General features: G+C 46.4%; 1 protein-coding gene across 7 annotated transcripts in view; it reads right to left on the bottom strand.

Moving 5' to 3' along the window:
- Positions 1 to 14,833, bottom strand: part of micu3a (mitochondrial calcium uptake family, member 3a) — a 25,483-nt gene extending 10,650 nt beyond the window's left edge. For 4 of the 7 annotated variants that reach the window (XM_030352462.1, XM_030352463.1, XM_030352464.1 and 1 more), the window contains exons 1-9: positions 14,536 to 14,833; positions 10,811 to 10,958; positions 8,309 to 8,340; positions 7,164 to 7,242; positions 5,214 to 5,261; positions 4,977 to 5,059; positions 4,242 to 4,313; positions 3,052 to 3,093; positions 442 to 537 (exon numbers count right to left, since the gene is read on the bottom strand). In XM_030352462.1, the coding sequence (XP_030208322.1) occupies positions 442 to 537; positions 3,052 to 3,093; positions 4,242 to 4,313; positions 4,977 to 5,059; positions 5,214 to 5,261; positions 7,164 to 7,242; positions 8,309 to 8,340; positions 10,811 to 10,958; positions 14,536 to 14,784 (849 nt within the window). In that variant the 5' untranslated portion in view covers positions 14,785 to 14,833. The remainder of the gene's footprint in view (positions 1 to 441; positions 538 to 3,051; positions 3,094 to 4,241; positions 4,314 to 4,976; positions 5,060 to 5,213; positions 5,262 to 7,163; positions 7,243 to 8,308; positions 8,341 to 10,810; positions 10,959 to 14,535) is intronic. The other 3 variants (XM_030352466.1, XM_030352468.1, XM_030352469.1) reach the window with 2 other exon arrangements.
- Between the last annotated feature and the right edge of the window lie 269 nt (positions 14,834 to 15,102).

Raw genomic sequence — 15,102 nt, 5'->3', positions numbered from 1 at the left:
CCGGTTTAGAAAATACAGTGCAGCAGACAATATCGGTTTGTTGTTTAATTTTCAGCCATCTTGTTTAGCTCGACCAATGTCCTTACGTCTAACAAGGCAATTAGAAAGGAAGTCAGGGGTACAGGTGAGACGTTAAAGGTGAGAGGGAGGAGGCAGGGGTTAGTTTAACTGTGGAGCTCAAAGAGAACAGAAAATATACAAGATATTGACGGCTGGATAATAGATGGAAAGAAAGAAGGAAAGGCGGAAGGATGGAAGGACGAGGAAGGGATGGACAGAGGACGATGAATCGACGAACAGAGTACTGATGGAGGGATGGGGGAGGGATGGAGGGATGGGGGAGGGATGGAGGGATGGGGGAGGGATGAGGGAGAGATGGAGGGGTGAGGGAGAGATGGAGGGGTGAGGGAGGGATGGACAGAGCCAGATGAGTCAGTGTACCTCCGCCAGGTCAGAAAAGAGCGCTTGACTTGCGCATCGCCGCAGGATGTCCCAGTAACTCCGCGCCACAAACTCCTCACTGTCTTTTTTTAACACCTGTAGGAGCGGCGAAGCAGGGAGGGGGTCAGTGCACCTCCTAGTTACCTCCAATCGGAAGTCCCCTCCCTCCTAGTCCACTAGCCTCCACGTCGCCTCCCCTGTGATGTCACCTGCCATCCTGGTCACCTCCCATTCGATGCCACCTCCACCACGATGTCACCTTCCTTCCTGGCCACCTCCCCTTCGATGTCACCTCCACTACGATGTCACCTAGTCTCCTCCCCTGAAATCTCAACTTCCCGACCAGTCAGGGAACTTGGATGAATTTAGAGGTGGGGTTCACAGTTATCTTCGGTCTGCTCAGCAGTTTAACAGCAGGTATTTGTCTGAGCTTGTCTGCTCTTCCTACAACCTGTCATTTTATTAATGCTCCACACATGAATCTGTTGATACTGTGTTTGACATTCTGTTCAGGGTTGATTATAATCATTATGAAATGGGAAACAGTTTTACAACCTTAAAACTAATCTAAAGTATAGTCATACAAGCTTCTCCCCAGTGTCAGCTGTACTTTATGAATGGCTAGTTGTAAGGAGGTGGAGCCAATCGTGGAAGGCCTCAGCTCAGGATAATGGTTAGCGTCAACAGGAAGTTGGGGGAGGAGTCAGGGTGGAGGGGGAAGGGGTGACAGATGATCGAGGAATAAAAGGTTTGTGTCCTTCAAAATAAAAGACAGCATATCGTCCCAGGGTAACACCAGGACACCGTCACCGACAAAAGGCTTCTATCTCGAAAGGACGTTAACTGGCAGCATTTCAAGATGAAATTATTTCATTCCATGTGTCCAGCTGCTGTCATTACACCTGTGTCAAACAGGTTCTCCGACGGCTAACGTGACTTTAATAACTTTGAAACATGGCGATGAGTCGGGGTACTACGGGCTTCCTGTGCTCGCAGAAGGGGCCAGATATCCTCGGAGATAAGGAGAAACGTAAACAGTTGGTTTTAAAGCTCACCTTAATGTAAGACTGGTCTTGGCTGACAGCCAGGGTCCCAGGAGATACTCATCTGGATTGAACATCCTTTATAGATACTTACAGTTCCCACAGGAGTAACTGACTGACCACCCACCTGGTGTCTCTCTCCCTCCCTCTCTCTCTCTCTCTCTCTCTCTCTCTCTCTCTCTCTCTCTCTCTCTGCCTCTCTCCCTCTCTCTCTCTCTATCTGTCTCTCTCTCTATCTATGTCTCTCTCTATGACTCACTGTCTCTCTCTCTCTCTCTCTCTCTCTCTCTCTCTCTCTCTCTCTCTCTCTCTCTCTCTCTCTCTCTCTCTCTCTCTCTCTCTGACTCTCTGTCTTTCTCCACTCTCTAGGGAGCAGTGGCCATTTTGACATGACCTTGCGTTTTTCTGAACAAAGAATCCATCCATCACAGAACTGACACCAACAAAACCCTCTCTACCCACCTCTCTCACTCTCTCTCTCACACACACACACACACACGCACACACACACACACACTCTCAGTGTGTTTGTTTTAAAGTGTGCAAGTGCTTGTGTGTGTGTGTGTGTGTGTGTGTGTGTGTTTCTGTGTGCTTTGGTGTATATGTGTGCTTCTTTGAGTCTGTGTGTGTCTGTGTGTGTGCGTGGTTGTGAGTCTGTGTACATGTGTGTATAAAGATGTGTGTCTAAGTGAGAGAGTGGCTTTTAGTCCAAACACAGAGAGTAGACAGACTTCTTTGATCTGAGTCACCATGGCACCAGATACATTATGGTATGTCCATACTGGGAGGACTGCATCCATACAGACAGCTGGTGTCTCTGGTCCCAGTACTGACCCACTACCATACACATACAGAGAGAGCCCAGAGAGATGACATGCACACACACACGCACGCGCCCTTAAAAGGCCCAAAACGTCTGGTTCTGTTTAGAGCGTGTGACGTCACGCTTGTTTCATTCAATCTCTTTTTAAGAGTTTATTTCACCTGACCTTCAATTTCTTTAAGTGGCCCTCTGCTTGCTCATCACTTCATCCTCTCTATTTATCCCTCTACCCTCTCTATTCATACCTCCATCCTCTACACTCTCTATTCATCCCTCCATCCTCGAGGCTCTCTCTATTCATCGCTCCATCCACCAGAGCCTTCAGATGCTGGGTGCGCCTCTCCATCTCAACATCTAATCCATGCAGCCTGGGCGATGCAAGGACGTTCTCAGGCTCACAGCTCAGATCTCCGGCTAACGATAAAGAACTACAGGTTGATATAGAGGAGTCCTGTGAATGGTTACTGGCTCCCATGGATGGCTTCCAGGATGGCTATGTGGTGGTGGTAGTTTGGCATTCAACTAGCTAAATCTAGCTAAAAGCTTAATCAGAGGAGACTAAGATGAACATCAGCGTTCATATTTGCATTAGCATTTACAATACCGTTGCAAAAATGTTGGATATGCAAATTCATTTGGACCATTGAATTAGTCAACACACACACACACACACACACACACACACACACAGAATGGTTGTCCATAGCGATCGGGGGGAGTAGGGGAGGGAGGGCTGATACATACGCTGTTGATAGGAGCGACATGATATCCATAGAGCTGCATACTCTGATACACGGAGAGAGAGAGAGAGAGAGAGACATAGAAACAGCACAGAGAGAAAGAGAGAGAGAGAGAGAGAGAGAGAGAGAGAGAGAGAGAGAGAGAGAGAGAGAGAGAGAGAGAGAGAGAGAGAGAGAGAGAGACAGAGAGAGAGAGAGAGATAGATAGAGAGAGAGAGAGAGAGAGAGAGAGAGAGAGAGAGAGAGAGAGAGAGAGAGAGAGAGAGAGGGAGAGAGAGAGAGAGAGAGAGAGAGGGAGAGAGGGAGAGAGTGAGAGAGAGGGAGAGAGGGAGAGAGAAAGAGAGAGGCAGAGACGGAGAGATATCATGCAAAGGGAAGAGAGAGAGAGAGAGAGAGAGAGAGAGAGAGAGAGAGAGAGAGAGAGAGAGAGAGAGAGAGAGAGAGAGAGAGAGAGAGAGAGAGAGATATTATGCAGAGAGGAGAAGAGAGAGAGCATGCAGAGAGGAGATGGGGAGGAAACAGGGAGAGACATGTTAGTACATGCAGGAAACATTCTGTTCTAAAGGATGCAATTCCTTCTGTTTATTATGGAACAGAACCTACACAAAACCTAACCTAACCTAACCTAATCGTATCTAACCTAATCGTATCTAATCAAATTGAATATAACATTATCAAATTAAATCCAGTGCAATGTAATCTAATATGAGGCAAGATAATGAAATATATATACATAGAATCTGATATATTGCAATATAATATAATATAACATAAATAAAAAAACACAATATAATTGAATATAACGTAATGTATTCTGATATGATATAATGTGACGGAATCTGATCCAATCCAATATCCTAAAATCAAATATAAGGTAATCTAATCAAGTCATACATATCCAATCTAATGTTGCCTAGAGCTTCCATTGACAGCTGCATCCCACCAGAGGAACCTGAGGCGGACCAGAGAGACAACAGACCAGGGTCTCGTTCACCAGGAAACCCACACAGGCACTGACAGGAAGTGTGTGTGTGTGTGTGTGTGTGTGTGTGTGTGTGTGTGTGTGTGTGTGTGTGTGTGTGTGTGTGTGTGTGTGTGTGTGTGTGTGTGTGTGTGTCTTTGTGTGTGTGTCCGAGTGTGTTGGTGTGTGTATGTGTGTGCTCATATGTGTATGTGTGTGTGTCTTCATCGTACCAACTGGGCTGACTTGTCAACATCTCCTTTCCTTCCTCTCTTCTCGTTCTTCTTACGAAAAATCTCCTGGAGCTGAAGACACACGGAGGAGAATGATAGAACAATAGAACGACAGAATAGAATGATAGAATAATAGAACGACAGAATAGAATGAAAGAATAATAGAACGACAGAATAGAATGATAGAATAATAGAACGACAGAATAGAATGAAAGAACAATAGAATGATGGAACAATAGAACGACAGAATAGAATGAAAGAACAATAGAATGATGGAATAATAGAACGACAGAATAGAATGAAAGAACAATAGAAGAATAGAAGAATTGTGACAGGAGGATCAAAAGCAGGACAGAAGCTCTTAGTGAATCAGGTTTAATAGCGGTGAGCGGCTGACGAGCTGGCTGTCGCCTTGCATGGTTGACTCTGCCGTCGGTGTGTCAATGTGTGTATTAACCGATGTAAGTCGCTTTGGATAAAAGCGTCTGCCAAAATGCCCTAATTGTAATTGTAATTGTAAAAAAAATCCAGCAAAAGGGTAGCACCGAGCAGTCAGTGCTACCCTTCTTAAAAAGGGTGTGAAGAGATTCTTAGCGGAGAGTTAACCCCTCTTAGCCCAGGGTTAAGTAAGGAGCTAACCTTTCTTAGCCCAGGGTTGATTTGAGCCCACCTAGTGTGAAAGCCCCTGATGATGGGTTTGTGAATGAGATCCAAGGCGCAGTACCACATACTCACCACTAGGAACTCTCTCTTGTCCACCATCTCGTTGCCGTCGGCGTCAAACATGTTGAAGGCGATCTTAAAGCCAGCATGAGGCTCTGGAAACACACACACACACACACACACACACACACACACACACACACACACACACACACACAGAATATTTAATTTCTTGTTTTCCTTAATCTAATATTTAACTGTATTGTCTTTGTGAATAAAGCTTTGTTGGATTCAACTGAAGGGACTTACTGGTGAGGATGCACAGGAGGAAGAGGTATTCTGTGTATGCGATGATACCTGCAGACGGCAGGGAGAAAGCACTGTATATGATATAGACCGCACACACACACACACACACACACACACACACACACACACAGACACCCACGCACACACACACACACACACACACACACACACACACACACACACACACACACACACACACACACACAGACACCCACGCACACACACACACACATACATACATATATAACCAAAAACACAAAATCACATACATAAGTAAAGTACATCCACACAATGACACACCCACACTGCCACACAAACATCCACCCCCCCCACACACACATACATTAGAACAATCACACACAGACAAAAACTTACATTAGTACACAAACACACGACACATATACATACAACCACATACATACACACCCACACATACATACATATACACACAAACCTTCCCGCGTACATACATATACACACAAACACACACAAGCAAACACACACATGCATGCACACACAGACAGACACACACACACACACACACACACACACACACACACACACACACACACACACACACACACACACACACACACACACACACACACCCAATCTGTTCACAGTTCAAGTGTGTGCATGTGTTTTGCTTTCTGTCACTATGACTATTATTAGCATCAAAGGACCAATACTATTACTCATTCAAATATGATTGAATGTTGAATACTACTACCACGACTAATAATAATACTTTGCCTTTACTACAAATTATCTCAGGAATAACAAAGTGTTCTGGATAACTCTTAACAATTATCTTACCATGGCTATTAGTAATTATATTAGCATGACGTAAGGCATGTTGCATTCCTTGTGTATGACCGCGTCCTCGGTGAGGTCATGATGTCATCACCTGGAGCCAAAGACCTCAGAGCATTGATGAAGGTCGTACGGGTTCCTTTCAAACTAGCAACTAAAAGTTGTATTGAACCGTCAATGGAAAACAGACACAGACACACACACACACAGACACAGACACACACAAACACACACACGCACACCAGGTGCATTCCTATGTGTGGCGTTCATCTCTCGCAGTCTTCTCTGTCGCCACGACAGTAATCCAAGGATTTCAACTGTCAACGCACACCATGACACACGGAGCATTCCCTTACATCACCACGCAAACACACGCAAACATGCGCACGCACACACAAACACACAAATATCGGACTTAATATATTATATTATTTCTTTCTGTGTGCGTGTTTGTGTGCATGTATGTTTATCTGTCTTTGTGTTTCGGTTTGTGTTGGTCTGGCCTAAGCAATATGCCGCCAATGATATTTAAATAACGGTGTGTACACTTTTTTCACAGATATCCAATCCTCCAATCTCTTATGGTCTTAAACGCTCTCTCCCTATCTTTCTACCTCTTTCTTGCTCTCTCATCCTCATCTCACTAAATCTGTTCTATAACACACAGAACAACAGACAGACAGACAGACAGACAGACAGACAGACAGACACACACACAAACACACACTAAAAAGTACACTTTGGACACAAATCCTTCGCTGTGGCTGCTCCCAATATCTGGACCAGTCTTCCCCTGAGTCTGAGAACTGCCCAGTCCATTGAACAGTTTAAAACGCTACTCAAGACTCACTATTATGCATTGGCCTTTAACACAGATTAACCTTTTTTTTTTTTTTTTTTTCTTTGTTGCTGTTGTTGTATTTGCTGTTGTTGTGCATCTTAGGCCTATTTGTTGTTTTGCATTGTACAGCACTTTGGTCAACTATTGTTGTTTTTAAATGTGCTACATTAATAAACTTGACTTGACTTAACATACTCAACACAGCCGCACAAAATGAAATACACCAAGCGCTACGTAACCACAGACCCCGACCCAGGCAGTGAGGAGGACTGGACGGGGGTCTGGGTGTTGCCCACCTCGCTCCCTCAGGTTGCGGAACAGCTTGGAGGTTCCCCTCCATACCGGCGGAGTGTCTGACAGAGTCTTCTCCAGCTCCTGGCACACACAAACACACACACACACACACACACACACACACACACACACACACACACACACACACGCATAGCACGCACGCACGCACACGCACACGCACACGCACACGCAGACCCACACACAGACACAGACGCACACACACAGACGCACACACGCAGAGACACACGCACACACACAGACGCACACACGCACACGCACGCACACACACACAGACGCACACAAGCAGACACACACGCACATGCACACACACACACACGCAGACGTAGACGGTCAGACACAGACACAGTCAGACACAGACGCACAGACACAGACACGCGCACGCTCACACAGACACACACACACATACGCAGACAAAGACACACACACAATCACACAATGAAGTCAGAATTTAGTATTTCGAGTTTTCTGAATTGCGTCTCTACGGCCAACATAATAAAAAAAAAAAAGTATATATAAAGGTGTATAGCAGAGAGCTAGCTGCTATACTAACAAATACAAATGAAGGCATTTATCAGTTAGCTCGCCTCTACGCTAACCTATTCTTATAAATGGGAGGTATATATCAGAGTGCGCAGTCTATGCTGTGGTCAAACTGGCCAGTAGGGGTCAGCATACGGCCTCAGACCAAGTTAGCTGTGGGTCGATTGTTTTAATAGTTACTTTACTTTATACCTACATTTATACTCGCTTTATTCAATCAAAGACAACCTTAGCTAGAATAATGTGTAACTCTGTATCTCTACAGAGATGACCAAAAGAAAGGAAACCCAAGAGGGAACAAAATAGACGGAGACAGCGAGCAAGAGACAGAGACAGAGAGAGACGGAAAGACAGGCTGACAGACAGACATCAGAGAGACACAGATAGACTGAGGGGAGCAAGAGAGGTAGAGAGATAGCGAGAAAGGAGAGGGAGAGGGAGAGAGGGAGAGAGATAAAGACAGAGAGAGAGCGTGAGAGGGAGTATGAGAAGGAGAGGGAGGGACAGTGCGAGAGAGAGAGAGAGAGAGAGAGAGAGAGAGAGAGAGAGAGAGAGAGAGAGAGAGAGGGAGGGGACGTGTTCCTACCTGCTTGGTCAGTGAGCGCCAGGCCCTGCTGTCTGAGAACGACACAACAAAGGCAGCAGGAGGAGGAGGAGAAGAGAAGAAGAGAGGAGAAGAGCGTTTGGGTGGGCTTGTTGAGATAGCATCAAACGCACACACACACACACACACACACACAGGACAGTGTATATATGCTGTCATCATTAAGGGCCCATTTGTTCCATCTTAAGGGCCCCTCCCGTGTGTGGCTGTAGGAAGCGGGGGGTGAACGGGGAGGGTCGGGGGGGGTGAACGGGGAGGTGGGGGTGGGGGTGTTCTGCTCATCCAAGCGGACTTCAAAGAAGGCATTAGAGGACAGTGTGTGGCTGTATCACATGTCAGGGAGTACTACTGGGATGTAAACACACAGGCACACACAGGTGCACCGCCTGCACACACACACACACACCCATCCTGTTACACACATGGACGCACACGCGCGCACGTGTGTGTGTGTGTGTGTGTGCGTGTTTGTGTGTGTGTGCATGTCTACGTGTGTGTGTGTGTGTGCCTGTGTGTCTGTGTCCGTTTAAAGATGAGGTCTTCAGGTTAGCTTTTACTAGTTAGGGACAGGGTTAATGTTGGTCAATGGAATGTGATCAAAGGCACGTGTGTGTGTGTGTGTGTGTGTGTGTGTGTGTGTGTGTGTGTGTGTGTGTGTGTGTGTGTGTGTGTGTGTGTGTGTGTGTGTGTGTGTGTGTGTGTGTGTGTGTGTGTGTGTGTGTATTAGTGTGCGTGTGAATGTCTGACTAACATTAACCTCAGACTAAACAAATGCTGGGAAGGCATCTGCTTCAGTTCAGAGTAATCTGGGCTACAGGCGCTGACAGAGAGAGAGAGAGAGAGGGAGAGAGAGAGAGAGAGAGAGAGAGAGAGAGAGAGAGAGAGATGGAGAGAGAGAGAGAGAGAGAGAGGGGGAGAGAGAGAGAGGGGGGGGAGAGGGGGAGAGAGAGAGAGAGAGAGGGAGGGAGAGAGAGAGAGAGAGAGAGAGAGAGAGAGATGGAGAGAGAGAGAGAGAGAGAGAGAGAGAGAGAGAGAGAGAGAGAGAGAGAGAGAGAGAGAGAGAGAGAGAGAGAGAGAGAGAGAGAGAGAGAGGGAAAGAGAGAGAGAGAGAGAGAGAATAGACAGAGAGAGAGAGAGAGAGAATAGACAGAGAGAGAGAGAGAGAATAGACAGAGAGAGAGAGAATAGACAGAGAGAGAGAGAGAATAGACAGAGAGAGAGAGAATAGACAGAGAGAGAGAGAGAGAGAGAGAGAATAGACAGAGAGAGAGAGAGAGAGAGAGAGAGAGAGAGAGAGAGAGAGAGAGAGAGAGAGAGAGAGAGAGAGAGAGAGAGAGAGAGAGAATAGACAGAGAGAGCTCTCCAAATCGCCTCAGTGATGCATCAACCTGGAGTGCTCATCAGGGCCCACCACAGCCTATAAGGGTGGCTCTAATTGAAGCAGAATGTAATCACAGCCGTAAACAATACTAAGTCCCTGGTTTAGTTAGATTAGACTACACCCTCTGATCTCAACCGGCCAGTTATCCTAGTTTGGACTGTGGGTCTTGTCTGGTCGAACATTGAATTCTTTATTTTTACTATTGAGTGATTTACTATGAGTTCATGTTATTAAAGGGGACCTATTATGCTTTTTCGACTTTTATGACCTATAAACGTTGTTATGATTGATAGTCATGTTTAACCATACTAAAGTGTCAAATAATGACATACATGCATTTCGACGTATTCCCTGCTGACAGTCTGGGGTGGCTGTGCAGAGCGCTAAACACTCGGGACAACATTTGCGATTCACGTAGAGGCACTGCTGCCACGCCCCCATATGCCTGGTCAAATCCGCCCGCGTGTGCGCTTCAAGGAAGGTAACCAATCACAACGGAGTTGGGTTGGCAGGAGGGGGGCTAGGGGGCGGAGAAGGACGAAACGGAGCGTTGACAGAGAATGCTGAAAGCGCCCAGATGAGAGGAAGAGTTTCCCGAAAATCTACATTGTTTTTTGTGTATGGTTAAGCATGACTATCAAACATTATAACAACGTTTATAGGTCATAAAAGTCGAAAAAGCATAATAGGTCCCCTTTAAGGAGCAGGTTGGGGTTAGCCAGTGAGTTCAAATATGTGTCATCGAGGAGTACGTAGAGGTTAGATAGTAGAGAGACGGGTAATTTAGGAATAGGTAGGGGTTAGACAGTACAGAGACAGGTCATTAAAGAGCAGGTAGGGGATACACAGTATAGAGACAGGTCATTGAGGAGCAGGTAGGGGTTAGACAGTTTACAGACAGGTCATTGAGGAGCAGGTAGGGGTTACACAGTATACAGACAGGTCATTGAGGAGCAGGAAGGGGTTAGACAGTATACAGACAGGTCATTGAGGAGCAGGTAGGGGTTAGACAGTACAGGGCCAGGGCATTCAGGAGCAGGTAGGGGTTAGGTGAGATGAAGAGGTTTAAGAGGTTCAGGTCTAGAGGGTCCGGTTCTACGTACTCCTGGGCTCGCTCATGGTGACCGACTCGATGAAGTTGTGCGGCGTCATGTACAGCTGTCCCTCGAACTCCACCGAGCTGAAGAGGCGAAAGCGATGCTCGTGGGACGACATGTGGACCTCGCCTTCGTCAAAGTCGTACGGATGAGCCTGCACACGCGCACACACACACACACACACACACACACACACACACACACACACACACATACACACATATCAACACACACATCAGCAGTGTGCAGGTTAGCCCTGTGGCTAACAGGGGCTATGACAGCATCCTTTACTGTAGGCTGTCTCCCACTGCTGCACGTGCTTGTGTACTTAGAATGCTAGTGGAATTAGTATGAAAGGATAACGGCATGCTAGTACCGAGCATCCCCAGTCCATTAGCCTTCTAGGATAGTAGAATACTAGTATACTTAGCATGCTAGAGGACTAAGCATGCTAGGGTATTTAGCATGTTAGGGTACTAAATAGCATGCTATGGATAGGATTGGATAGGATAGTCTTTATTGTTCGCGAGGGGCAATTTGGTTTGCAGTGGTGGGTACTTGGAAAAAGGGCATCTAAAGATTTCATGATAGCGGAGTACACTGGTTGATAACAGTAAACATGAGCCAGACGAGTAAGCTAACTGACTGCTGGAGCTCATAGATGGAGAAGGACAGTCTGTGCTGCATCAGTGCTGCTGTAGCCTGGAAACCATCCTGATCACGTGACCTAACATTCTGATTCGCTAGACCCATCAGCCTGGACCTCTGGCGAGGAACTGGCCTTGACAGAGGAAATCCTTCGGCCAATCAGAGTAACAATCTAGTGGGACGCATGGCGGGAAATACACTTGTTCTTGTTGTTTAAGTGTTGTTCTGGGGTGTATTTTTGCAATAACTGCACTTGAGGCTGTGTTAACTGAATTTATGGTGACGTTGACTCGTTGTTTCCGGAGACCATATTACCGTTCAGATTACCAGTGGCGGCCTGTAGTTAACGTTATCGTCCCTGACTCGCCCGGTTACACTGTAATTATTATTTACTATATAGCTGATGCTTTCATCCAAGGGGACCTTGTCAGGCCTCGGCAAAGGGTTAACCAATTTGCAGGGATTGAAACCAACAATCCAAAACAGGTGGTAGACATTGTGAAGGAAAAGGTGCACACAGTCAGTAATCAACAGTCGGTCATCACCACAGGTGACAAACGTTTGACCTACGAGGACACACGTGGCATTCACCGGGCTTGGGCGGGACGCCTACGTAGGCTGCCGACCAGGGGGACGGAACCAAGAACCTTTGGCTGAAAACCCAGAGTGGCACTATCCTGGCCCTATATATCGTGTACTACGTGTTCCTAATAAGCATACCGATTACATCTGTTACCCTCTTTAGTCCTAGTTTACTGAAGTATTTTACTTTTTCTTGTGGCGTGTGTGTGTGTGTGTGTGTGTGTGTGTGTGTGTGTGTGTGTGTGTGTGTGTGTGTGTGTGTGTGTGTGTGTGTGTGTGTGTGTGTGTGTGTGTGTGCGTGTGTGTGTGTGCCCCTCATCCGCGATGCAGTTAGACATCCACAGTGTCAAGAAACGACAGCCCTTGGAGGGCTATAAATAGAAGCAGTAGCTCTGGTGCAGAGTGGAGAGAACTCTCATCTAATTGATTAGCATCTCTCGCTCCCTTTCCCCATTCTCCCCCTCTCTCCCTTTCTATCCTTTCTCTCTCTTCCCTTCTCCCCTCCCTCCCTTTCTACCCTTTCTCTCCCGTTCCCCCTCTCTCTCTCTCTCTCTCTCTCTCTCTCTCTCTCTCTCTCTCTCCCCCCCCTCTCTCTCTCTCTCTCTCTCTCTCTCTCTCTCTCTCTCTCTCTCTCTCTCTCTCTCTCTCTCTCTCTCTCTCTCTCTCTCTCTCTCTCTCTCTCTCTCTCTCTCTCTCAATCTTTCGCCTTCTCTATGTCTCTCTGGGTCTCTCTCACCCCTCTCTCTGTCTCTCTCACGCTATGTCTCTCTCTATCCTCTATCTCCATTTCTATGTCCATCCCTCTCTCGATCCTCTTTTCACATCTCTCTTTCCTTCTCTCTCTCTCTATCTCCCCTATCTGACTCTCTTGGTCTCTCTCTTTTCTATCTCTCTCTGTCTCTCTCATGCTATGTCTCTCTCTATCCTCTCTCTCTCTCCATTGCTATCTTCATCTCTGTCTCAACCTCTCTATCGTCTCTCTCCTGATCTCTCTCCATCTCTCTATCCCCCTATCTGACTCTCTTGGTCTTTATCTCGCCTCTCTCTCCTCTCTCTCCACCTCTCTCTCCAACCCTCTCTCCATCTTTCTCTCCATCTCTCTCTCCATCTCTCTCTCCTGCAGTATAGCGTGGTGCTGCAGCAGTATAATCATCACCCAAGAGGTTTCTAAATGTAATCCAGTTTGGCTCCGGGGCTAACTGCACTGCTCAGCTAATATGCTAATGAGCGTAGCTCTCCATTCATAAAGCTTTGATGCCCATTTCACTGCGGGGCTTTTATCTTGAAGGAGATGATAGCCGAGCAGCCAGCTAAACGAGATTCCTCCATAACGCTACAGATTTGTGCTACTGAAATCCACTATAAGGAATCCCAGTATGCGTTACCATGCCCTCCTTGATACTGACATCCACTATAAGTAACACCAGTATAATTACGTTACCATATAGTGGTATAGTACATAGGTTATACTATTTACCGATTGTATAATGTCACCGTGGTTTAGAAAATCCAAGACATAGTAAAGCAGAAATATAAAATCAAACTGCAACCGATCCAAAGGGGAATAGAATAGAATAGAGCAGAATGAAGCTCTCTCTCTCTCTCTCCCTCTCTCTGTCTCTCTGAGGACTGATTGGAGGAAGCCTCAACACGTAAGATGTAGTTTTGAGAACATATATATTATTCTATACGATTATAAACTGGTCTATAATTCTTCTATTATTTCAAGCCTGTGCTGCTATCAGTGGATAATACTAAACCGCTCTATAAAGAGAAACTCTTATGTCTGGTTATACCTTTACCTCTGTTTTGTAGTGTAATTTCAAATAATAATTGCTCATCTAAATTAGCATAATGTGGTCTGTTTTGATAATTGTAACCAACTAAATCAACTTAACACCTAACTTTATACCACAGTACATGTCGATGTTTCAGAAACATGTCAACGTGGAAAGTTTGCCAGTTGGACAGCAGAACAAATCCCGGCAAAATATTAGGATTTTATATATAGACTAATAGATACAATAGATGAATAAATATATAAAATATGATAATGTGCTTTCCGAAAGACGCGCGCATGCACCGTGTGTTCAGCACCACCAAGAGCGGAGAGCGCCTTTCCTTCCCGCGCCAGAAGTCAATACGACTTGCCAAATAGTGAGCCTCCCCTCGACAGCCGGGTTCATTCGGGGGAGAGAGAGGAAAACAACACCGCTCCTCAAAAACAAACAGAGAAACAACCGCAGTTACTGGACCCTCCGTGTGTCTAATCCAAAGCAGAAAGGAAACGCCGTTCGCCAATCTTCCGGTTGGTCTCTTCCTCAATCAACAGTGTTTCGTTTTTTAACACTTGGGTGAGAAGTCCACGTATTGCAGGCCCTTAAGGTCAACATCCAAGAAACGGTCAGCTCTGTTGCCGCTGAGCAAACAGGCATCCCCCCCTCTCTCTGCGTGGCACTGTTGTCTTTTAATGGGTTGTAGCAGCGGGGCCGACATCTTACCTTCTCTTTGGCTGCCACGGCGGGAACGGAAGGCAGCAAACGACTCAGTCGGTTGGCGCTGCGTTTGTATTTTGATTTATCGTTGTACAGGTAAAATGCCGCCATTATGGCTCCCCCGGTCGCCAAACACATCCCGGCGGCCCGCCTCCGTGTCCTGCTAGTCGGCCAGCCGACCAGCTCGCTGCTCGACGGCGACCGAGGGTGCAGCCTGCTGGCCAGCACGGCCAACGCTCTGCGGAAGGCGGACATTGTTGCTCGCTGCTGGTTGCTATGAGGATGAGAGGGTACCGGCTGGAGACTCGTTCACGCGTTTCATCGCGAGATGTACAAACACATCTCACTCCCCACCGCGTCACTCTGTATAAACCCAAAATCATGAGCAGGGTGTTTGAGTGTGTTATTTATTTATTTTTAAACATAAAAAAACATGTCATGCAGGGCCTTTACCTTATGAAGTCGAGCAGGCAGTGCCTGCTTGGCTAGAACCACCTGCTGGCGTATGCAAACTATATCAAAACAAATTCAAAATGAGGTTATATTTCAGTCTACGAGCACGCTGATTTAAAA

The sequence above is a fragment of the Gadus morhua genome, chromosome 3 (assembly GCF_902167405.1).
Source record: "Gadus morhua chromosome 3, gadMor3.0, whole genome shotgun sequence".
NCBI lineage: Eukaryota > Metazoa > Chordata > Actinopteri > Gadiformes > Gadidae > Gadus > Gadus morhua.
The sequence above is the reverse complement of the archived record's forward strand: the minus strand, read 5'-3'. Positions and strand labels throughout refer to the sequence as shown.